Source organism: Aptenodytes patagonicus, chromosome 1, assembly GCF_965638725.1.
Source record: "Aptenodytes patagonicus chromosome 1, bAptPat1.pri.cur, whole genome shotgun sequence".
Lineage (NCBI taxonomy): Eukaryota > Metazoa > Chordata > Aves > Sphenisciformes > Spheniscidae > Aptenodytes > Aptenodytes patagonicus.
This window is the reverse complement of record NC_134949.1, coordinates 122,768,240-122,789,834: the sequence shown is the minus strand read 5'-3', so window position 1 is coordinate 122,789,834 and position 21,595 is coordinate 122,768,240. Positions and strand designations below refer to the sequence as shown.

Sequence of the window (21,595 nt, the reverse complement as noted above, 5' to 3'; positions counted from 1 at the left end):
CAGAGATACAAGGTAAAGCAGCATCACTTTGACACTGTGCTTTAAAAATAAGATGAATGAAGAGACTGCTCTAGTGATATTAGAAAATTTGCTTTCTTCTTGAAGAAGACTACTAACATTTTGCACAGCAACTATTTTTATAACCACCTCATTTAAAAACGTGTATTCATAGACACAGAGAATTGTCATATCATTACCATTTTTGCTCAAAGTGTCTGACTTTACACAGTGAAACTGATAATGCTAAGTGTCACCAGATGTCACTATACCATGAATTCAATATTAGAAGTGAAGCAAATGCCTTTAAACCAACACCATAAAAGAAAGAATAGAAAGTGTTTTGTAAACAAAACAAACCACTTTGCAAAACAAGAGAGTTCAGAGATCTCACAGTGAAATCAGAAATCCTAATTATATATGTTTACATTCTAGGACTACTCTTTACCTTAGGCCAATTAAAGCACATTAAACCATTTAATTATATACAAACATTTTCTTAAAAAAATTTAAAACATTGCACACAAGTCTGCTTTTTAACATCACATAACAAGGTTAGTTTTATTTTCAAAACAATTACATTTAAGGGCACAGAACATACAGAATACCAAATTAACAGATGAGTATTTTTGCTTCGCTATACATGCTAAATCCAAAGATCTTCTCAAGAAAGCTAGAGCTTAGCAACTCTAACTTCTTCCATGCATCCTGTTCTCTGAAAGGGAGCATCTCCCAACACCTCCTTTATCTTAGGATTTAAAAAAATATATATATAAAAAAAATAAAGCTGTACGTTTTAAAGTTGTAAGTATCTTCCGCTTTAAGTGTTCGTGCAGAGATCCTTTGATGGCTCTGCCCGCTTCACTGTAACCTTGTGGGAAATCCTTTTCACTACTCAAGTTACAGTACTCTCATGACTTGCATCAGAAGTCTCATGCTGGCCCTTCTGGGATTAGGGTAGAAAGGGGAACACGGAAGTGGAGAAGTAGAAAATACACAAGCGGTATATTGAAGGCCATTTTAATTTCTTACAATCTCTCACTGTTTCCTTTCAGGTATTAGTAAAAGCTAACAGGAAACATAGCAACAAAAAAACCCGAAACTTTGGCAGAGAATAACATCAAATCATTCATTTAAAAAAAAAAAAAAATTAAATAAGAACAGTCTCCCAGAACGTACTATTAAGCTCTCAAGAAGCCTCTTCTTTTTTTATTTTTATTTTCTTTTTTAAATAAAAGGCTTCTAACAAATTTCTGGGAGAAAATTCAAATATCTTAACAGAAAAATAAGTTAAGGGAAATAACAACAAAAAAAGGTGTCATTCCAAAATAAGTTTTTCAAGACCGTCGTTCTAAGCTCAAGGCAATAAATAAACCAATCGCTGCGAGACAGAAGCATGTGTCCTCCTGGATCTACCCCTGCATGACTAGCCAGTCCCTCCGAGGAGGAGGCCAGGCATTAAAATTCATGGAACTGATTATCCATTATGGGAGACACTTTTGTAGTTTTACCGGACCAAAAAGCTGGTGTTTAAACCAAAACGTATTAACCTGGGTTAACACCTCTTCCACGTAGATCATGGTCAGAAGATTAGCAAAGGCATGTTTACACTATAAAAAAAAACCCTCAAGCAACTTCTTATACTAAGGTCCATAACACAGGGCAAGGAACTTGCTCACCAATAGACAGTTTGCTTGAAGCCTTATAATTTTTTTTTTTCCCCCTAATAAAGGCCTTTTATTAAGTGGTTATATGCAGCGAAGAACATTAGCAAGTTCTATGACCTTCAAGACATGAAAACAGAAGACGACTGAAGAGGCCGGCATTAGGCAGAGAGTAGCACAGAAACACATTTTTAAATGACTTAAGAGAAAAAGCACTGGAGAAATAATTTGCTTAAAAGCTTCTTCACAATAACAGGTCTAAAGATGGGGGGGGGGATGCAAAGTATTACTTTATTAAGAACCTGACTGACTGCCAATTACCACTGTGATTAATGCGGCAACTGGTTAGTTTAGCAAAAGTGAGAATGCATTAACTGGGAGATGGCGTATCTCAGATTCAACAGTCAAAGGCTGCTCCGTACATTTGCGAAGGATTCAGACTCCCTACCACAGCCAAAGGATAATTAGCGGATCTGACTGCAGGTATACTGCACAGGATACAGGCATCCTGCGTATTAACTCTTTAAACAGCGTTCTCTTTAAATAGCAAATGACTTGGGGGGGAAGAGAGGAGGAAAAACGAGCTGGGAAAAGCCATTATAAGCAAACCATTCTTCAGGTGGCAATAAAAGCCATGCCTTCAGCTTCATAACCACGTAAGGCACCCTGGGAAAAAAGCAAGCACAGATGAAGCAATGGCAGCCAAGCAAAAGGGTCCCTGAGCTAACCTGGCTTCACAGGTCAGGTGGCAATGCGTTTGTTAATATTGAGAGCAAAGAGGACCAGCCTGGAAAATCCAAGTACCAGTCACTGATAGAAAGACATGCCAAGTTACTAAGGGACAGTGCCTGGTACACGAGTCTCTCATTCCCTGTGCCAAATTAGGCATATTAGCCAGATCCCAGCCTTTTCAAGAAGATATTGTTGGACTGAGACTTATCATTATCCTCCACAAGTTATTATTTTTCATCCCACTAAGATCAAATTTTGCCCTAGATTACTTTATCCTGCATAGAAACAATTAACTACGTTTTACATCTTTCTTATAGTAGCGTCCTTCCCAACTCAGCCCACTAATGAATTAACTTTGAGATGCCATTAACATATTTCACATACGACAATTTTACCATTAAAAAGGATTTAAAATATTTTTCTGAACGAAGCCAGCCACACAAACCATAAGAAAATGTGTCTTGTCACACTGGTATTAACATCAAGACTCAGGTACGGTAACTCTCCTCTTCTACATACATTGCAACACCACTCCTACACCTATTACTGTATTTCCAGTCAGAGTAGTCTACTTTCCAGCAGCAACAACTAAACAAAGTGGAGAAAGGTGGGACATCTTGGTCTCTGTTTAAAGTCTTGGAATTAACAGGATTCAATTGATTTAAAAACAAAACCAAAACAAAAAACAACAAAAATGGGAGTTAATAATTTTATCTGAAAATGTGTATTGTACATCATAGTACTAAAAGCTATTCGGACGGCCTGCAGCTTACAGCACCACTGTACTGGAAAGCAAACCTTCTCCAGCAGCCAACGGCAGGATTAACCCAAATTTCATCTCTACAGAACTATTTCACCCATAGGTATTGGTTCTTATTTATATTATTAAATTATACTGTGCCAAGGAAACATTTCTGGACCCTTGAATCAATGCTATTGAATTGTCAGCACGGTCCCTCAGACCATTTTTGGCCCAGCCAGTTCGTGCTCTCCCAAACAATTCCCCAGATGAGCTCGGGAGCAAAGACAACTGGAGGAATTATTTTTATGGGAAGCCTGGATATGACCACTGTCCTGGAGGGTAAGGGAGTTTAATACTACGAGTGCAGCCACACACCGTTGGCTGGCCTCTGCGCCCGAAAACAGGCCCTGACTTGGTTTAGCGTAGGGGCGAGAGCACCCAGGATGGCAGCACGTTCTCCTGCTTTACCAAGGGGGAAGTGGACCGAGCTCTGCAACCTTTCGGTCTGCTGAGCTCCACCGACTTGCTGCACACGTCCTCCACACCTGGAAACTGCTCATCCCTGCCTCGGGCATCCATCCTTCGGGAGAAAAGAACCTCAGCATCTCGAGACCTACTGGTCGTCTGTGATCGCCTGGGAAAAGGGTCACTTTTTTTTGAAAAATCATAAGGGCAGACCTCAATTGCCGACACAGATTACAACTGCACGCATTCCTTTTCTCCTGGCACAGAATCCCTCAGGAGTCACTCCTTAAAAATAGAAGGTTTGACAGGGTGAAAGGGGAAGTGGGAGAAGACATGAGGCAAAAGGATTCTGGAAATAAGGACCACTTCCACCTCTTTCCCCCACTTCCCCCTCTTTCCCCCACTTCCCCTTCCTCTTGTCTTCCCACTTGTTTTTCCTCCCCTTACAGACTCAGTATGCAGCAGAGGTAGGGCTGCAGAGTATTTCCTTCTAGACATACACAGCAGAGGAAAACAGTTATTTTTCAGTGTGCTTACCAAACTGAAAACATGCAAAGTCTCACACTTCTCTTTTTCCCACATGGTAGAACCTACGTACAGATTTTTCTCTAAGAGGAGGCTAACTAATTATGTCCTAAAGGTTTGGGGACTGAAGAGGCTGAATATATACTCTTCTATTTCAACATACTACAAAACCCAAATAAAGAGTATGCTTTTTTTACTTTCCCCTCTCCTCCATTGCCAGTTTGTCATCTCCAGGCTGTTGGTTCTTTTTTTTCTTTTTTCTTTTTTTTTTTTTTTTAAATACAGCAACTTCTCAGTAATGGAATTTACAGTGGATAAAATCAAAGGACAAAGTTTCTTACAGAGAAAAAAAAGATAGAGAGCTACTAACAGCTATCATGTTTTAAGTGCTACAAGATGAGACAAAATATCATCCTGTTGTTGCCATAAAAGAAATGAGAAACTGAAAAAAACCTAGAAGCGGTGAGCAAAATTAAAAAGTGCTAAGTTGGCCAAGGTAATATAGCTGTGTTACAAAGAACAACTACACATCGCAGCCTTACATTTTTAAAAAAAAAAAAAAAAAAAAAAAAAAAAAAAATCTTTCGACACAGCTTTAATCATTTAGATTTTACACATCGGTAAATGATTACTTGTTATCTGCACCCTAATGCTGACTGAGCTCTGTAACTGCCTGACTTCAAACACAGCCACCTGCCTGCCTTTGGTATATTTATACATGTATACATGGAAAAACAAAAGGTTAGTACTGCAAATGGAAAAAAAAACAAAGACTAAAGGGGAAAAAAGAAAAAGACATGACACGACACGTTCTGCCTTCAGCAGAGATAGGACAACATGTCTCAAATGATCTCTAAATAGGCTAAAGTTGAGTTGATCTTACAATTATAGCGTAAACAATGCCTGGGTTGCAGTTATGTTATTTGAAAAGAAAAAAACCAAAATAAACAAACAAAAAAAACAAACAAAATCTCCAGAGACCTGTATCAACTTCTGTATGTTTAGCCATACCCTTAAAAGTTCACTATTCACTCACAAAGAGAAATAGACAAACATGAATATTCCAAGCGAACAGACACAGACCAGTCCAGTATTTAGTAATAGTTTAACTTTTGGAGTCTCTTCCAGCATTTGTAAACAAACAGTCTCTTCCTCGATCTCCCGAACAGCTCTCTTGTTCATGTTTTTACTTTTAAAGCCACAGAACCAATCTATGAATTTCAAATGTCTCTCTCTATCATCAGTCTCTTCCTCGTGCTTTTTCTCCCCCATCAAAGCCGCTTGTCCGTTCGAATAACAATCAACTGGTGTCTCAACTTCAGAGTGACTCACAGAAATCACTGGGTTGCTGTCATCTCTGCAAGTAACCAGAAGATTGATATCCTCCGGCTTAATATTTTTAATATTTTCTTCCGATTTGCCGTTTGGAATGATATGGTTAGCGTTTTCATTGCACTTGAGGATGCTCTTTTCCTGCACTTTGTACAGCTCCCCCTTTGTGGCATTCTCTTTTACGTTCCTGTTTTTCACGGCCCAGAAAGTGGTCGTCCGAACCTGCTCCTTCGTGGGCGGAGGCGTGAGGAGGCTCACTACAAAGGTCACAATCCCAGTGATCCAGAACAGAGCTGTCGCAACATACATGTAATGGATGTTTTTGATAAAGCTTGGCCTAGTATCCGGCTGGTTACACTCCGGAGCACGATAGATAAACGCCAGTATCAACCGTATCGCTCCAAGAACAAACCCGGCCATTCCACCATAGAAAGCCCCCTGCTCATTGCAACGCTTCCAAAAGATACCCATAAGAAACAGAGCAGCCACCGGTGGGGTCAAATAGTCTGCTACCTCTTGAATATAAAGGTACATCTGACCACCTTGCATTTCTACAATTATCGGGACCCAGGCAATGCTTATAACTACCATGAACGCAACAAAGACTCGTCCTACAATCATCAGTTCTCTAGATGTCGCGCTCTTCCGAATGAGTTTGTAGACATCAAGCGTGAATATGGTGCTGGCACTGTTGAATATCGAGTCCAAGTCACTCATCAGTGCAGCGATCATCACAGCCATCATCAGTCCCCGCAGACCAACCGGCACAAGTTTCATCACCAAACGTGGGTAGGCAATGTTAGAGCATCCAGCTCTGCTCCCGCAGACTTGAAAACAGTGTTCCGGATTAATGCAGGCGATATCATCTGCAAACAGTATTCGTGAAATCATCCCTGGGACAACTATAATAAACATCGGCAGCAACTTTAAGAAGCCTGCCATCAGAGTGGATCCTTTGGCATGAGCAATGTTTTTTGCAGCTAAAACTCTCTGAACTATGACTTGATCGGCACACCAGTACCAGACAGAAGCTGGGGTCTGTCCCAACAGAAATCCAGGCCAGGGAATGTCTTCATCTGTTGGCTCGCGCAACATTTTAAGAGCATCAGGCTTTGGGTCGACATTGCAGGAATTGGTATTGGAAATGTTGTAGGTTAACAAGATAGACGTAATATTTGGCGATGCTAACATGTACCTTCTTTTAACTTCTTCAAACCCACCAACCTCCGTAATACTTATGATCATAAGTGTGAGGGCACCAATAATCATAAGCAGAGCTTGAAGTGTGTCTGTGTAGATGACAGCCACAAGACCTCCAGTCACAGTCAACAGTGCAGTCATTCCAATAAGGAGGATAACTGACAAATAGAGGTTCCAGCCTAGAGATTCTTGAATAAAAAGTGCCCCTGAATACAAGTCAACTGAGAGTTTGGTGAAGATATAAAGAATTAGAGACAATGCTGCAAAATATATTTGAATTCTATGCCCTCCAAAACGCTTGGACAAGTATTCAGGCATGGTGTATACTCCCGACCGGATGTAGACTGGGACGAAGACCCATCCTAAAAGCTGCAAAAGCATTAAGGCGTTGAATTCCCATGCACCTACTGCAAATCCACTTGCCGCTCCAGATCCTGCGAGCCCAATGAAATGTTCACTTCCAATATTGCTCACAAATAAAGATGCACCAATAGCTACCCAGGTCATAGAACGCCCTGCCAAAAAGTAGCCACTTACGGTGCTCCGATTGTATTTCCACATGGCAAAAAAACCTATGCACATTACAAGCACGAAGTACAGTGCCACAATGGCAATGTCTGCTGTTTCCAAAGAAGCCCTCATTTTTGTAAACAAAATGACTTCGCACAGCTGACGTCCACTTCTCGCCCCCCAGCAAACGTCTTTTAAGCAACACGTGAACCAGTTAACATATATCAACACTGTGGATCAAATTCTTTGTCCCTTGGTTTGCTGTCCTGATGCTGGTGGTTGTGGTACATTTACTTTCTCCGCTTCTCAAATGGAAATTTGGAACTTAGCACGCACTTTTAATCCACATTCCACAAGAGCATCAGCCTTAACTCAGTTGATGTAGGAGAAATTCTTAGTTGCAGCTAAGTTTAGTGAGGCCTACTGTACCAACCCTGCAAGGCAGCAAAGACAAAAGACAAAGATTGAATTAGAGAAGAATTTCATGAAGTAATGAGAAAAAATTTGAAGTCTAGTAAAACAATGACTGAACACCACAGATTTTTTTCCCCCTTATATTTCCTACTGTATTTATGCAATCCATAATACACATAATTAAGTATTTGTGAAACTAAGTAGTAATGCCTTTTACAAGTCAACTTTCATGTTTACAAGTACCTTAAGGGACGCAGCAATTCTGGAGTATTAAATGACCCAAATTCCCCAGAACAAAGCAAGGAACAGAAATACATTTTAATTTTCTTTAGAGTCTCACAAGTCTACTTCTCAAGCCACTAAACAGGCCTTCCTCTTTCAAGCAATCTTACGGGGGAGGGGAAAAAAAAAAAAAAAACAACAAACCCAAAACACAACCGCTAAGGAGCGTTAACCTGGCTAGTCATGTCCTGTATTGCTCTAGCACCACACCCCACAAATCTTGATAGATCCTGGCATCACATGCATGCACTTGAGACACCAGCTGGCTGCTAGAGCTAAAAATCGAAGTGAAGTCACAACGCTGTCAAAAAACAACATAAATTTAAGATCAGCTGAAGAATCAAGGTTATTCCACAGGTTTTAAGCGAGTTTGCACCTGTCTGGGGTACAGATGATCACAGGGTTACATTTTACTATGAAAGCTCTTCATATATATCCCATGTAATCTAAGTGAAGAAAAAGTCCCACTCAAGCAAATGACAAAAGCAAAACTACACCTGACATCCGGCTTTAGGGTATTTCTGTCTGCCATGTGCCTTTTCATACCTACACCCGTGTGGTTTCAGGATTTTTTGGGAGCACCCTAGGCACAGGAGGGAGAACCGCATGGATTTGGGTAGCAGTCACAGTTGGTAGGATGCCAGTAAGCGCTGTTCCCAGCACCTTCCATCTGCATCCAAGCATGAAGAGGATGACTAACATCAGAGGTAGAAGGTTTTGAGGCAAAGCATACCCTGCCGCTCTATTCCTGAACCCCCAATCACACCCAATTCTTCCAAAGCATGTCAGGAAACATGTACTCATTTAGGCAAGCAGGATTGAAGCGTTCAAAGTGGAGGGAAGGGGATAATAAAAAGACTTGCTGGCAGACAACCGGACAGGTGGGAAAGGAAGGGGCACTGAAGAGCTACACACTGGCTCCTACCTCTGCCATGGAGATACGATGCTCCTATCTCCTATTTATGCCCTGGGAGGTATCATTTACCTATACCCACTCAAAACCATTTAATGGGTTTAGAGAGCACAGCAAGGGAAGAGAAGACCAAAGCAAAGAACTGGTTTAGTCTAAAGATCAGAACACAAATCTTTAGTATTCAAGATTATTACAGAAGAATAAGGAACAGAGTCTGACTCCATTCCTCTTTCCCACCCACTGGTAAAGGTAATTCAGGCACAAAAAAATAGTTTTTCTGACCATAAGGTCTACCAGCCTTAGAAGTCTTATAAGCATCAGCTTCAGGCATTCCCCCTTCCACTTCATTTGCAGAAGTGCTTTGGCACTATGCTGAAGCTCACATTTCCCTATTAATTCATCTGTGATTAATACAAACACCCAGATAACATATTCTAGTATTTGGGTGGTTTCCTGTTTAGCATCCCTGTAGCATACTCGTTTTGTTTAAAAGAGAGTAAATAAAAACATTACGAATTCTCAGGTAGGCCATAATAAAAACTATAGTTAAGGTTGAAAATGCACACACTTCCCCCTCTGCCTTACTTTGTGCGTTACTGAAGGCAGCAACGGTGCTGATGTAAGAATGTGCACTTCTCATTAAGGCAGATATATTTTAAAAATAGCTTACAGCAAACCACAACTTCAGCCTTAAGGAGAAATTCACAATCATGTTATTCGTACGAGCTGGCTGTTTTTCAAGAGTAGTTCAGAATCAAAAAAGATAATAAGGGTTCCCCACCACCACCACAAACCCACATGAGAATACAGATATTCATTCTGCTGGAGTTATAGCCAATAACAAGAGACTATGGAGACATGGCACAAAATGGACTGATTACAGTAGTGTGCTAAATTTATCATGCTCATAAGCCTCAGACCACAGATGTATTTTAAATTTTTCCATAGAAGAATTCACATTTATCCCCACCCGCAAATGCAGCGGAAGTTAAATGGTCTATTAGTTTAATCCAACACAAAATTATAAACACTTCAGATCATATGATGCCATCAGATACAAGTATAATGTACTACTCAAAAGTGCTTAAAACTAAGAATAACACTTTAATAGTGTTGCGTCTTTTACTAGATTCAGCTAAATTTTCAAATGCAACTACATTATAATGTTTATACCAAAACTATAAATATTCTAAGGAAAGGGGAGGAGAGATTTTACTCAGACACAGTGGAAAGAAGAAAAACTACTATACAGAAAATTAGAATAACGGGCAAGCTAAAGAAATAGTAATAACCGATATTTTCCCTCTTCTATTGTCCTGCTCTGTTACTGAAAAATGTTAAAGGCTTGAACTTTAGTTCACTTCCCACCATCTTCCCTGTAGGTTAATCAATGACCTTGCCAAAGCTATACTATACAGTAATATGCATAAATCACAAAAATATTTGTTAAAACTATGTCTATTTGCTACAAGAGATACCCAGCTCACAGTATGACTATTACAAGCATGTTCAATCCCTCTGAAAAGCATGTAAGTAGAAGATGCAGCTGCCCTTGAATAAATTGTGACATTTCTCAGTTAGGATGCCTGCCAAACTACAATGGGCTCATTCTAACCAAAATAAACAATATGTGAAGTTTCTTGAGCATTTTGCACTGGGAGGTACCACCAGACCATGCATTTGAAATAAACAGTCTACAGAGACCTGAACCATCACCTTTGTAATCAACATCTGAATTTTGCAGGGTTCAGCTTGCTTGAGCAGGAAGGTGGGAAGTTTTCAGTAGCTGCTACAAATTTGCTGCACTGTCACTAAATTACTGTACTAAAGTAGCTTCTTGTACCAGTTTCTTATTAGACCTAATTCTAAAATAACCCTGGAACTTTTTTCATTACGAAAATGAGACTCGTCCCTCTGAACTTTCAGCAAGTTATGACTTTAAGTCTTAAGAAGGACTTTTGAGACGGCCCATGTGAGTTTAATCTCAAGTTATTAGAACAGCATACATTGTGGCACTGACAGAAAAAAAGACAGAAAGACAGCGCTGCTGCCAAGGACTGAATTTTTTTCCCTAAGGCTGTTTTCTGCATGGATCATATCAAAGACACAAAACAATGCGCTTCCCTCTTGTCTGAAGCTAGAGGGCTACAGCTTTGGTGAAACAATGCATATGTCTCTCCAACAGGCAGCCTGTCCTTTAAGGAGGAAAAAAAGTCTCAAGAAATTCCCTGAAGAGGTATTAGATAATGCGAAGCAGATTTAGGGTGGGATTTTTAGGAGAAATTTGTATGGTTGTTTTAAAGGAAAACTTTCTCCACAGTGCTTTTCTAGTAAGACGGGTCTTTAAATATGCCAGAATCAACCTGCTCCAGCCCTAAAGCAACTATTTGTTTTCTGCTCACTCTATTTCTCTTTGCAGCAGATGGGAAGTTTCTCAGTTGACCTCCCTTTTCTCTTACAGTTTAAGAATCAGTCCCAATGGCCAACACTTTAAGGGTTAATTTGAGGATGCAGATGCCCACATATCACACAGGAGTGTCCACTGCTATCATTTGTTAGTTAGCAAACTAAGTACATACTTAACTTTGCTCATAGACTTCAAAGTAGTTTTGAGATTCTTTCTTAGAAACAACATTTTTCTTCTCCACCTTCTTCAAGCAGGGGTATGTTAACTCATACTGGTAGCATTTTACCTACTGAACAACTCACTTGCATGGAAGAAATGTACCCAGACTGCCAAGCTCAACACCTAACAATCTCTCCCCCAGAAAAAAAAAAGAATAAAAGTCTTATGCCTTGAGTAGGCCTGTACAATATTCAACCCCTCAAGTGTGTTGTCTGGCCTGCTCACACTGCAGGCTACCTACTACGGACACGCAAGTGAGCTCCTACCTGTCCACTGCTCCACAGTAAACACAAGGTTGTCTGAGGTAGCCTCTCTCTCGGGGGGGGGGGGGGGGGGGGGAGAAGAAAAAGCTTTGTTCCATTTATTGCAGCACTCTAGAACACAAAAAAAAGGAGCACAAATGTTCTTCATGGAATAGTTGATACATATCAACTTATCCTTATGTAGTACATGCCCTTGTAGTACATGCCCTTGAGAAAGCAGGGGCTATCCTTGCCAGCTGCTCAACAGAGCCCTAGACAGCCAGGGCCGCAGTTTCAGGACTTTCCCTTGTAAAGCAGGAGCTGGGGCAGAGGAGCCGGGCAGGAATCCCACCTGAGACAAAGAGGGCACGTCATAGGAAGCAGGAAAGCTCAGAGGCAGAAGTTGACCTGTAGCATCTAACAAGTAACTTGAGTCAAGGTCCGGACTGGCATTCCCAGCAGCTCAACAGGCTGGAGTAGAAGAGTACCACATTTACAAGTTACCTGTACCAGCAGTGACCTGACTAACCTGTTTGCCAGATGTGCTCTGCTGCCCCAAAGTGGTACTGCATCAACGCTTCTGCTGGCCTTGGAGAACACAGGTGCCGCAGAGGCAACTCTATAAATCATCACTACCACAAAAGTCCAATTTGAGGTGCAAGGTTCAAGTCAGTCACTCAAAGCAGTTGGTGCGAACACATAATGCACTTTTTTTTTTGTCTGGGGTTTCAGGAATCGCTCCAGTTCTGGTCTTCATTTTACTGCAGCATCAGAAAAAGAAGCTTGCTCCACAATACATTCTTCTCGATTCTTTTCTAAAGGACTGCTGAAGAAGACATGAGAGAAATAAGTAACTTCACAGCATGCAGTTCAGCAGAAGAAACAGAGAACTACGCTGCATTTGCCAGTCAGAAATGTAATGCTAGCATGGACTATTACAGAAGCAGTTAGTGGAGTATTGTAAGGCCAGCTGAAGGACACTGTGACTGACAGTGTTAGAGTAGTAGATCAATTTAGTTGGTTTTAACCATTCTTCCCCCCCATCCCAAGTATATACACCTATTTCGGTCTCCCACCAAGTCACAAATTAAGGGGGGGGGGGGGAGGGGGGAAGCAGAAGAAAGAGGATGCAGCTTTACTGCAGTGCTCATTCAGTACTCCGTAAACACAACAGAAGCTACAGTACTGTTGAATTGCAAAGCAAGAGGAAGATGGCTTATTTTCTGAAACCTACATCACTAACAGTGCCCCAGCAAGCCACTTCATGCCACTGCCTGTGGCATTTACGTTTGGATGGTTTCTTCCCCTGTAAGTCAGTCCTGAGCACTCTGTCAGGAATAGTGGCTTTATTTGCTTCCACTGTTCTTCCAAAAATTCCAAACACCTAAAGGGGAAGGGGGGTGGTTAAGCTGGGGACAGAAGAAAGGAGACAAAGTTCCTTTTTATTTTTTAAAAGAGATACCAGAAAGAAAGACTATCTTCTCCATGCCTACCTAGACATACTGTAGTCATCTTACTCAGGTCTTAAGAAAGACTAGTCCATCAGCTTAAGTTAAACCGACTGCGAGTTTAAAGAAAATATGTAGGTTAAGTACTTCCTTTTTCCCTCATCAGCCCAAAGAACTGGCTTATGTTTACACGGGTGACAAGTTATCTGGGTTCTCTGAAGAGAGCAGAAAGTACAGCTACTGCTCAGCACTGCTGAGGAACTGGGCCACTCTTCCCTGGCAAATAAGCAGAATCATTCATGCCTCTGCCATAACTTAAGCAGATGACTACCAGAGGCTCAGATGCCCAAAGACAGGTTGTCACTATAAGCAGCTCCATCCCTCAGCCAGGAAACCATGCTTTTCTTTGCAACTGCAGACAGATGACATTCTTCCTTCTACACGGGAACTGGAATCAGAAGAAGAAAGAGGGTACTGAGAAGGCACATGGTCAACAGTAACTAAGTAAAGAGCACAATAGGGCAAACAAGGAAAGCAAGCCATTTTAATGGAATTAGGAAGGGGTGTCTCCTCCAGGAGATGGCAAAAAAAAAAATAGAAGATTCTGGCATCATGCAGCATCAGGCAGAATTCTCCCTGCCAGGTAAGTGTGTCAAGACGTCAGCTGACATACTAAGTTGGAAGCTGCAGAGGGACACTGAGCCCGAAGACTCAAATTCCTTCTTGTGGCAACCTAAAGTTCAGAAGCACAAACATTTTCACTGCCACTGGCAAGTACTATTTACCTAAATTAGTTTGATTAAATACTTAGTCACTAAGAGCAACAGCAAGAGAATGGATAAAACAAGCATAAACATGCAAGTATTTGATTTCTGTAGAGGATTTGGGACCACGTAATTAAGTTTTCTGGATGTAGAGGACAAACAGTATCACTCTATTAGAAGCACACCATCAGAAAGTGTTGTAAAATCTCTACCACTACTGAAGATGACCGACTTCTTTAGCTGCAAGGTACAAAGATGTGATCCAGTTGGTGGTTATCATCATTCAGCAGTAATTGATGTAACTGGCATACTCCTAGCCTAGAAAAATGTGCTGGTTCACCCCATTGAAGAGGATTTTAGCTAGGAGAGTATAGACTTACTTGGGGAATGGGAAAGGAGTAGTGGAAGTGTCAGTCACCATGCAACTGGGCAAAATACTAAGAAGAAATTCTTCCTAGAATTTCTAGCAAGAGTAAAAAAATAAAGCCAGACTCATTAAGCTTATTTAGGACTTCCCCAAGTTCCCATCATTTATGGCTGCCCACAATCTTTCCAAGAACATAAAGCATCACAAGTTTTATTGAAAGGCAAGACAAAAGTTTCCGAGGCATAGATAATCCTAGAATTTAAGTTTGAGGCCCTTCAAACTTCCTAGTCTGCTGGGTGCTCTTGCAAGATTTCTGATGCTTCTTGGGGATTTTAAGACACCAAAACAAGGCTTAAATAAAGTTATCTTTGTTATAAAGCAGCTAGTGCTATTCTACATCAAGCTTTGTAATTACCTATATTAAAAGCTACCAAACATTGATTTATTTTTCTAGTAGTCTCAAACACATCAACTCCACTGAACACATTCCCCTCCTGTATCCATGCTCTGCATGTACCTTTGTTTTTAGTAATTATTCCTTAGATATTTGCATAACTGAAGCACAAGGACTGGCTTGCAAGCGGACAAACCAGGATTAAAAAGATGTGAGAAACAGCAGAACAATAGTTCCTATATAGGTCCTCACCATCGTATTTCTAGGGCTCATGACCCTTCCTTTACACCATCTGCTTCTTCCCCTCACCTCTCCTCACCAGGGGTGATGCATTTTCTTTAGTATCTCATTTCCAGCACCAGTATTTGCACTCGTGCTCCCACAGTACAGGTCCTTCACTTACACAGATCTTGCCTTACTTTCCATCTTTCCTGTTCCACTTCTACATAACTAGTTATATTTTGCCTATCTGTCCTCCCTTTTATTTCCTCTCCCCCTTTCACCTTCTTATCAGCTCTTCTACTGAACGCACACCAGAGATATTCCTGCTGGTCCACTGGGCAGGCGGTTCTGAAGGGAACAACCTGGTGCCCAGTGGTTCCTGCTGCCCTCGGATAAGCAGCACAGGCTGGTATATGCAGCTCTATCAAGCAATTGCTTCCACATAAGCAGCCCTTACATTGCCACAAACTTGTAGCAGAGGAGGTCTGGGCAGCTGTGGCTCAAAGAATTAGCAGCCTGCTCTGGCTGGAGTCTGACAAAAAGCAAGGTAAGTTACTTGATCAATAATCGACAACCACCAAAGTAATTTTTGGGTGGAAGTTGCCAGTGTTATGGCTCTGGAACAAAGGAATTGGAGAAATCGGCTTCTGAAAGAGTATGTAAAGAAAGCAAGAACTTCCATCATTACAAAATATGGTATGTATGATGTATTAGAAGAAAGTAAATATATACACACATTCATACCCAAATTAATTGAACAGCTTACTCTAAGTGATATAATGGACATCTTTAAAAGAGTCAGTCACTTCTGAGGGTTTTTACAACAACGGAGAGCAATAATGCTATTTTATCACAACAGGTTCTCCTTCCTTCTTTTTCAACAAAGGACAGACAATCTGCTCTCATGATGAAGTTTACAAGCATGTCCCTGTTCTTATACACAATGCATCCACATGTGTACATACACACAGTGAACAAGTGAGGAGAGATACACAGCCAAGAGAGAAGAGCACATTGCTAAGTAGGTAATGGGGGCCAAGAGGAGAAGTCATATCTTAAAGGTTAAGCTGCCATTCCTGCCCACTGAAGAGGGGCTAGCCAAATCCCACCGAAGTCTGCCAGTCCCAGCATGGACACAAGGGCCTGCCACCGTCCTGCCCCAGCACTCAGGCTTGCAGCTCTACAGCTTAGGGAACAAGAGTGGCAGAGTTAACCAGGGCATCCCATTACATACTCTCACTCAAGCACATCACTCGATATACTGCAGGAGCTCGTATAAACCAAGAGGCTTTTGAGTCCCTTATTCTTGCCATCAACTTAGTACTCACTTTGGACAACTTTGCCAAATTCACCTAGCCAACAACTATCTGCTATAAAAAGGCTTAAACTATTTTGTGGAACAAAATAATCCTCTACCACCGCCACACCCAAGCCAGGCACATATCCCACACTTGGCAGAAACTTAGAAGAGGACCACTCTCAAGTCTTAAGACTGAAAAGTGGCAAACGTCAGCCAAGAGGGTATCATTCTCAAATGCCATCTGTATCACACACTTCAAAATCCAGTTATTCTTATGGAAATGCTTAAGGCAGAAAACAGAAAGCTGACTCCTACAGGAAAGGCAACACTAGATCTTGTGGTTTTCCAATCTTGTCTTTTAGTTCCAACTCTTTGGTCTTCTTTCCAGCACCACCCCTAACACAAGGGTCCTTCCCTGCTAGGCATAATACTGTGAAGAAGAGCCTGTTTCAGCCTACTAAAAAAAAAAAAAAAAAATCAAAGGAAATAGAGGAAAACTTTTGTGTAATTTTAACCTGCTAAGTAGGGGAGAGGGGCGGGGAAGATGTACAATTCAACTGTAAGAACAGGTAGGTTCACAAGAAAGGCAAGAAAATAAAACCAGTATCTGCCTGCTTACTGCCCTCTTCATTCTCCCCTTCTTCCTAGCAACTAAGATATCAAAAGCCCAATCGCTGCAGCTGCCTACACAGCAATTAAGTGTAATAGCCAAGATATCAAGCAACACTGCTGCCCATTACTTTGGCTTTCCTAAAATAGCTAGCGATCTCCACAGCAGGCAGGGAATTTTTGAAACGTGGCAACCCACTCCAAAGGCAACAAACAGATGCTGAAGACAAGTTACATTGTGTGAACGTGCCAGTCAAACTGAGAGCCCAGATTCACTGTAGTATTACAGAGGTGGGTGGATGGGTCCCCTAGTCCGGGTATTTGCTGAAACAAGGTAATTAGGTTTTAGACTATGACACGTGTCCTTTGTTACAGGTGAGGTGGGGGAGAAGAGTATGCTGCTAATAAAATATTGATATGCTTCCTCATTTTTAGTGAAATACTCCAATATAAAGTATTTTCAAACTGTCCATTCACTTCAGTTCCAGTTACAAAGTTGTTTTGTCGAAGACTGGTGTCCCAGCTCGCAAGAGTCGAGCGGCAGCAAGAACAGCATGGGAATACCGCCACCTTCTCTGTCTGTCCTAGGTTCCCCAGGCTGCCAATTTTCCTTGGAGGGTGTCTCGCATTGCCGCCCTGTGGTCAGTCTGCAAAACAGCATCAGAGCAATAGGAAGCCATTTCCAGCTCTTCCTTCCCTTTCCCCCCCTACCCCCCACTTCCTTCCCCGGGCTCTCAAGGGATTTTCGGCAGGACGAGAAGGGTAGGAAGAGGAAGCCTCCCTGAAGAGCTCTCCTTTCTCCAGCAAGCGACAACTCCTGCTAATTCACTAGCAGGTCACTACCCTTTCCTGCTGAAGGTCCTGCTCTGCCATAATCCCCCTGCCGAAAGCTGAAGATGACTCTCCTGGGAGAAAGTTAGAAATAATTAGAAATTCATCTTTGCTATGAATAAGTAAAGTTTAGAGCATGAACAGCTCTGTCTTCATTTTGCACCTCTACCTTCACGACAACCATAGTCTTCGACTCGGACTTTTGAAGGTAGGCAACATGTTGTTTACATACATCTGTATGCTACTGATAAGTCTGCCATCGAACTCCCCAAGCTCACCGTACTATTTGTTATTTGCATGTTGGAGGGTAGAAAGGCACGCATGTGGGCAAAATTCATTATTTCCTCCCTAAGCTCCAGTCACTTCACTGGCCTCATACCTTCCTTTTCCCAAAGCATCTCCTCCATATACTCACACACAGAGTAACACAATTCAAGTCCCTCGCTGCAGCTACTCTTCAAATACAGTGATACCACAGAGAAGTCGTTATTTATTTATTTATTTAGGGGGTGCTTTTAGGGTTTTTTTATTATTGTTTTCCTAAGAGCACTGACTGGGGTCTCTGCTGATCCAGGACTCTGTCCACAGGCAATTTACAAATACAGTATTTCTAGTGCAAGTCAATTACCTGATCATACGCTACTTACAAAACAGGACAGAGAATGGCTGCTCAACTTTGACTTCAGAATAAAGTCATGAGCTTTTGTGAAAAGTACATGCAGACAACTGTGACAAAGTTTGAAAGTAAGTTTTCCCCCTTGCCCCTGCCTTCACCCCCCCCCCCCCCCCCCTCAAGCTCTTGGGTGTTGCATTTTTAAGACACAAAAGGAAAGCTGAAGAGGCTCTGAGGAAGTCTGCCAAGAAGCAAGGGGACATAGAAGCATCAAGCAGGACTGAGGGGTCATGCTCGCCCTGTAACCATGTCGAGGCTAGCTGGGTAGGGAGGAGACCAGCTGCACAACAGACTCCATGGTTCACAACAGAAGCCACATGCAAGAAAAGAATGAGGAGGGATCCCTGACTTGAACACAAGCAGTGCTAGGGAGCAACAGAGTTTAAAGCAACAAAAATGAATTTGACGGATTTATTCTGCATAGATCTATGAAAATGCCAAGGTAACTATTAAAAACAATTGTGGGTGGGGGAAACCCCACAGAATCACAAAGTTTGCCTCTGAAGAAAGCCGTGAAAGTCTACCAGACTGCAGCTCTGAGAAGGTTTGCACTCAAGCTGCCAGGGAGCTCACAGGAGTTAATGACAGCCCTAAAGCGCAAGAAAGCCAGGCGGCAGGGTCTTACTTTTTTTTTTTGCAAGGCAGGGGGGGAGCTGTCAGAGATGAGGAAGGATGCCACAAGCACCAAGAGAAGAGTCAGCACTTGCTCAAGCCTCAGACTAAAGTAGGCACCGGAGCACACAGCCACCGCATAGAGGGACTGACATGGCAGGACAGCGAACACCTGCCCAGGGTAGGTGCTTCATCAGGAAGCACTAGTGCTAAGAAGCAATGTAATTTATTCAGGACTGGATATGATCTCCCCAACTTCTACAGGAAGGAGTTATGTAGTCACTCCGTAATTTCAGACTGTTTTATTAGCCCCATATTCAGGTCTCCATGTTTTGACTAATTTAAGTTAGCATTACAGTTGAGATTGTGCACTGCCATGGGGGTCACTAGAGCAACCCCTTTGCCAGGATTCAGCAGCACCATGTAGCATATAACCCACTAGAGAAATTCTTTTCAAGTGTTCTCATTACACAAGAAAGGCAGCAGTAGCAAGATACTGGAACACAAAAAAAAAGCACCTGGATCTGGTGTACTGTCAATAGCAACAAAAAAACCAGCAGCTAGAGAGAGACTCTCCAAATTTTAGAGTTACAACAAGGGTAGGTTAAAAACAGCAGTACACCTGAACCAAAACTTAAGCGTTTTAACATAATCACAGAGCTAAAAAACACATTAAGATACATCTATCAGGAAAGAATATACTAGAGCATCAAACTTCAAAGTGCAAAAGGTTGCAGATGTTAAATCCTGAGTGCATCGATGCTCATTAGAAGCATCTTACAGCTAAAAGCTTATTCCTGCGTCTTGGTGCTCAGATCCTAGGAACCGAAGATCCTTTCTACCAGACAGCACTCCATGGCATCCTTTCAGAGTAGTCAGTTTATTCGTGTCTCAGTATTATGTCAGATTTGCTACGCTTTCTGTCCTGCTCTGCATTTATAGCGTCTGCACCGCATAATGCATCTCCCACATTAACAGCACGTATACAAAAAGCATCTCATCACCTTACCTATGGCTTATACACTGATGGAGGGGGGAGGAAATCACATGTTGACAACCGAAGTCCAAAAGCAGCCTGTTTTGTCAGAGCAAATGCTGCTCCGTGAGGTGGTGCAGCAATGTCACCAGATTTTTTCCCTGTTGCTGTATTTCTCCACTAGAGGACTCACCCGAGAAGTCTACTACAGCTTCTGCAGTTAAGCCAAGTTTAAAAAAAAAAAAAGGCAACCCTGACATGTGGATGGTACATGTAAAATGAATGGAAATGTACTAGTATATGTAGCACACGTAATACATGAAGACATGCTTCCGTAACTACAAAAGAAACACAGCAACGCTAATTTAGCTTCCTGCTATTCTATGACAAATATACACGTTCATTTAAATGAAGGTTAAATGTAAGAGCAAGCATGTCCACGCTGGGTCAGATCAGAAGGGTTACAGCCTAGCAAAAGTGCTGCTACATTCCAACACCAGCACTGCATATTAAGCTGGAAAGTAGCAGATAAACAAAGGTTATAGAAGGTACTAGAGAAGGGCCAGTATCAGCTATTATTTTCCAAATAAAGGGTCCCATCTACACAGAGATGTTTCTATTTTATTATTATTTTTACGCACAAGTACACACGCCCCCCACACCGAGCAAGCTCTTGTAAAATAGAAAGAGCATCATATAACCTCACTCGCTCACACCACGGCTTATCATCACGCCACCAAAAACAGTGGCAACGGCTAGCAACCCTTCCCGTGGGTGAAACGGCAAGCCGTATCAGCAGAGCTCAACTGGTGTTAGCAACGGCAGGAAAAAGAATTCTTGAGACTTCCCTGGTACAGAGTGGGGCTGGAGAGGCAGGGAGCTGGCACCCCACGAGGGAAAGCTTGCCGGAGCGAGTCCTTGCTTTCCCCCACCAAGGCTCACCGCAAGGCCTCCCAGAGGCGAGGGGACCTAGCGTGGGGCTGCTGCGACCTAGCAAGGCACCCAGGGAAGCCATCGCAGGTGCTGCGGGCGCGGGGGGGGGGATGGTGCGTGAAGCACACGGCAATGGAAAGCGCTGGTGCTGCAGAGGAAGAGGGGGACGTGCTGGCACCAATGTATAGAGGCAAGGAAAGGGCTAAGCTCACTTGCACTCGGCAAGGGTCGTGGGGGAATAAGAGAGGGCGAAATGCATCTATTTCGCCAAGCGTGGGATCTGCTTACCTGCGGACCAAAGGGGAGGGGTGAGAGAAGGGGACTGCGGCTCTAAGGGGGCAACTAAGCAAACTCTCCAAAGGAGCAGGGGGGAACGAAAAAAAGAGGAAGGGGAGAAAGGGCAGAGAAAGACACACAGGAGCCTGGAGCACGCTGCGCAACTCCTCTTCAGAGCGTGGAGGGGAGGGCGGGGAAGGCAGGGCTCGCCCCGGGGGAAGGGGCCGGCCGGGCCGCCCCCCGCCCCGCCGGGCGCCCGGGGCCGGGGCGTGCGGCTGCCGCGGGGAGGCCGGCACGCGGCGGCGGTGAGAGGAGGCAACGAGGGGACGCCGGGGGCTGGGGCGGGGGGTCTGTCAGGTCCCACCTGGCTCGCTCGCTCGCTCGCTCCCTCCCGTCTCCCCTCCCTCCCTCCCTCCCTCACTCACCCTCTGCATGGCTTTCAGGATCAAAGCCAGTTCATAGCGGGGCATCTTAGAGCTGGCTGTGGCGGGAGGAGCGGGGATGCGGCGGGGCAGAGGGTGGGGAGGAGGGGGCGGCGGCGATGCC

The 21,595-nt window shown here is 42.9% G+C and overlaps 2 protein-coding genes across 5 annotated transcripts in view; both read right to left on the bottom strand.

Annotated features, from left to right (window-relative positions):
* Positions 1-21,555, bottom strand: part of MRPS6 (mitochondrial ribosomal protein S6) — a 46,900-nt gene extending 25,345 nt beyond the window's left edge. Inside the window, exon 1 of the mRNA XM_076353573.1 lies at positions 21,475-21,555. Coding sequence (XP_076209688.1) covers positions 21,475-21,519 — 45 coding nt within the window. The 5' untranslated portion in view covers positions 21,520-21,555. The remainder of the gene's footprint in view (positions 1-21,474) is intronic.
* SLC5A3 (solute carrier family 5 member 3) lies at positions 531-21,540 on the bottom strand. Of its 4 annotated transcripts, none has more exons than XM_076353539.1 (3): positions 14,870-16,586; positions 12,174-12,470; positions 531-7,601 (listed from the first exon to the last, which is right to left on the bottom strand). In XM_076353539.1, exon 3 carries the CDS (start codon positions 7,297-7,299, stop codon positions 5,158-5,160), a length of 2,142 nt encoding a protein of 713 aa, XP_076209654.1. In that variant the 5' UTR covers positions 7,300-7,601; positions 12,174-12,470; positions 14,870-16,586; the 3' UTR covers positions 531-5,157. The 4 variants fall into 4 exon arrangements, with proteins under 4 accessions (XP_076209654.1, XP_076209644.1, XP_076209663.1 ...); XM_076353529.1 differs by lacking the exon at positions 14,870-16,586 and adding an exon at positions 12,879-13,130; XM_076353548.1 differs by lacking the exons at positions 12,174-12,470; positions 14,870-16,586 and adding an exon at positions 21,475-21,540.
* Positions 21,556-21,595: the final 40 nt, after the last annotated feature.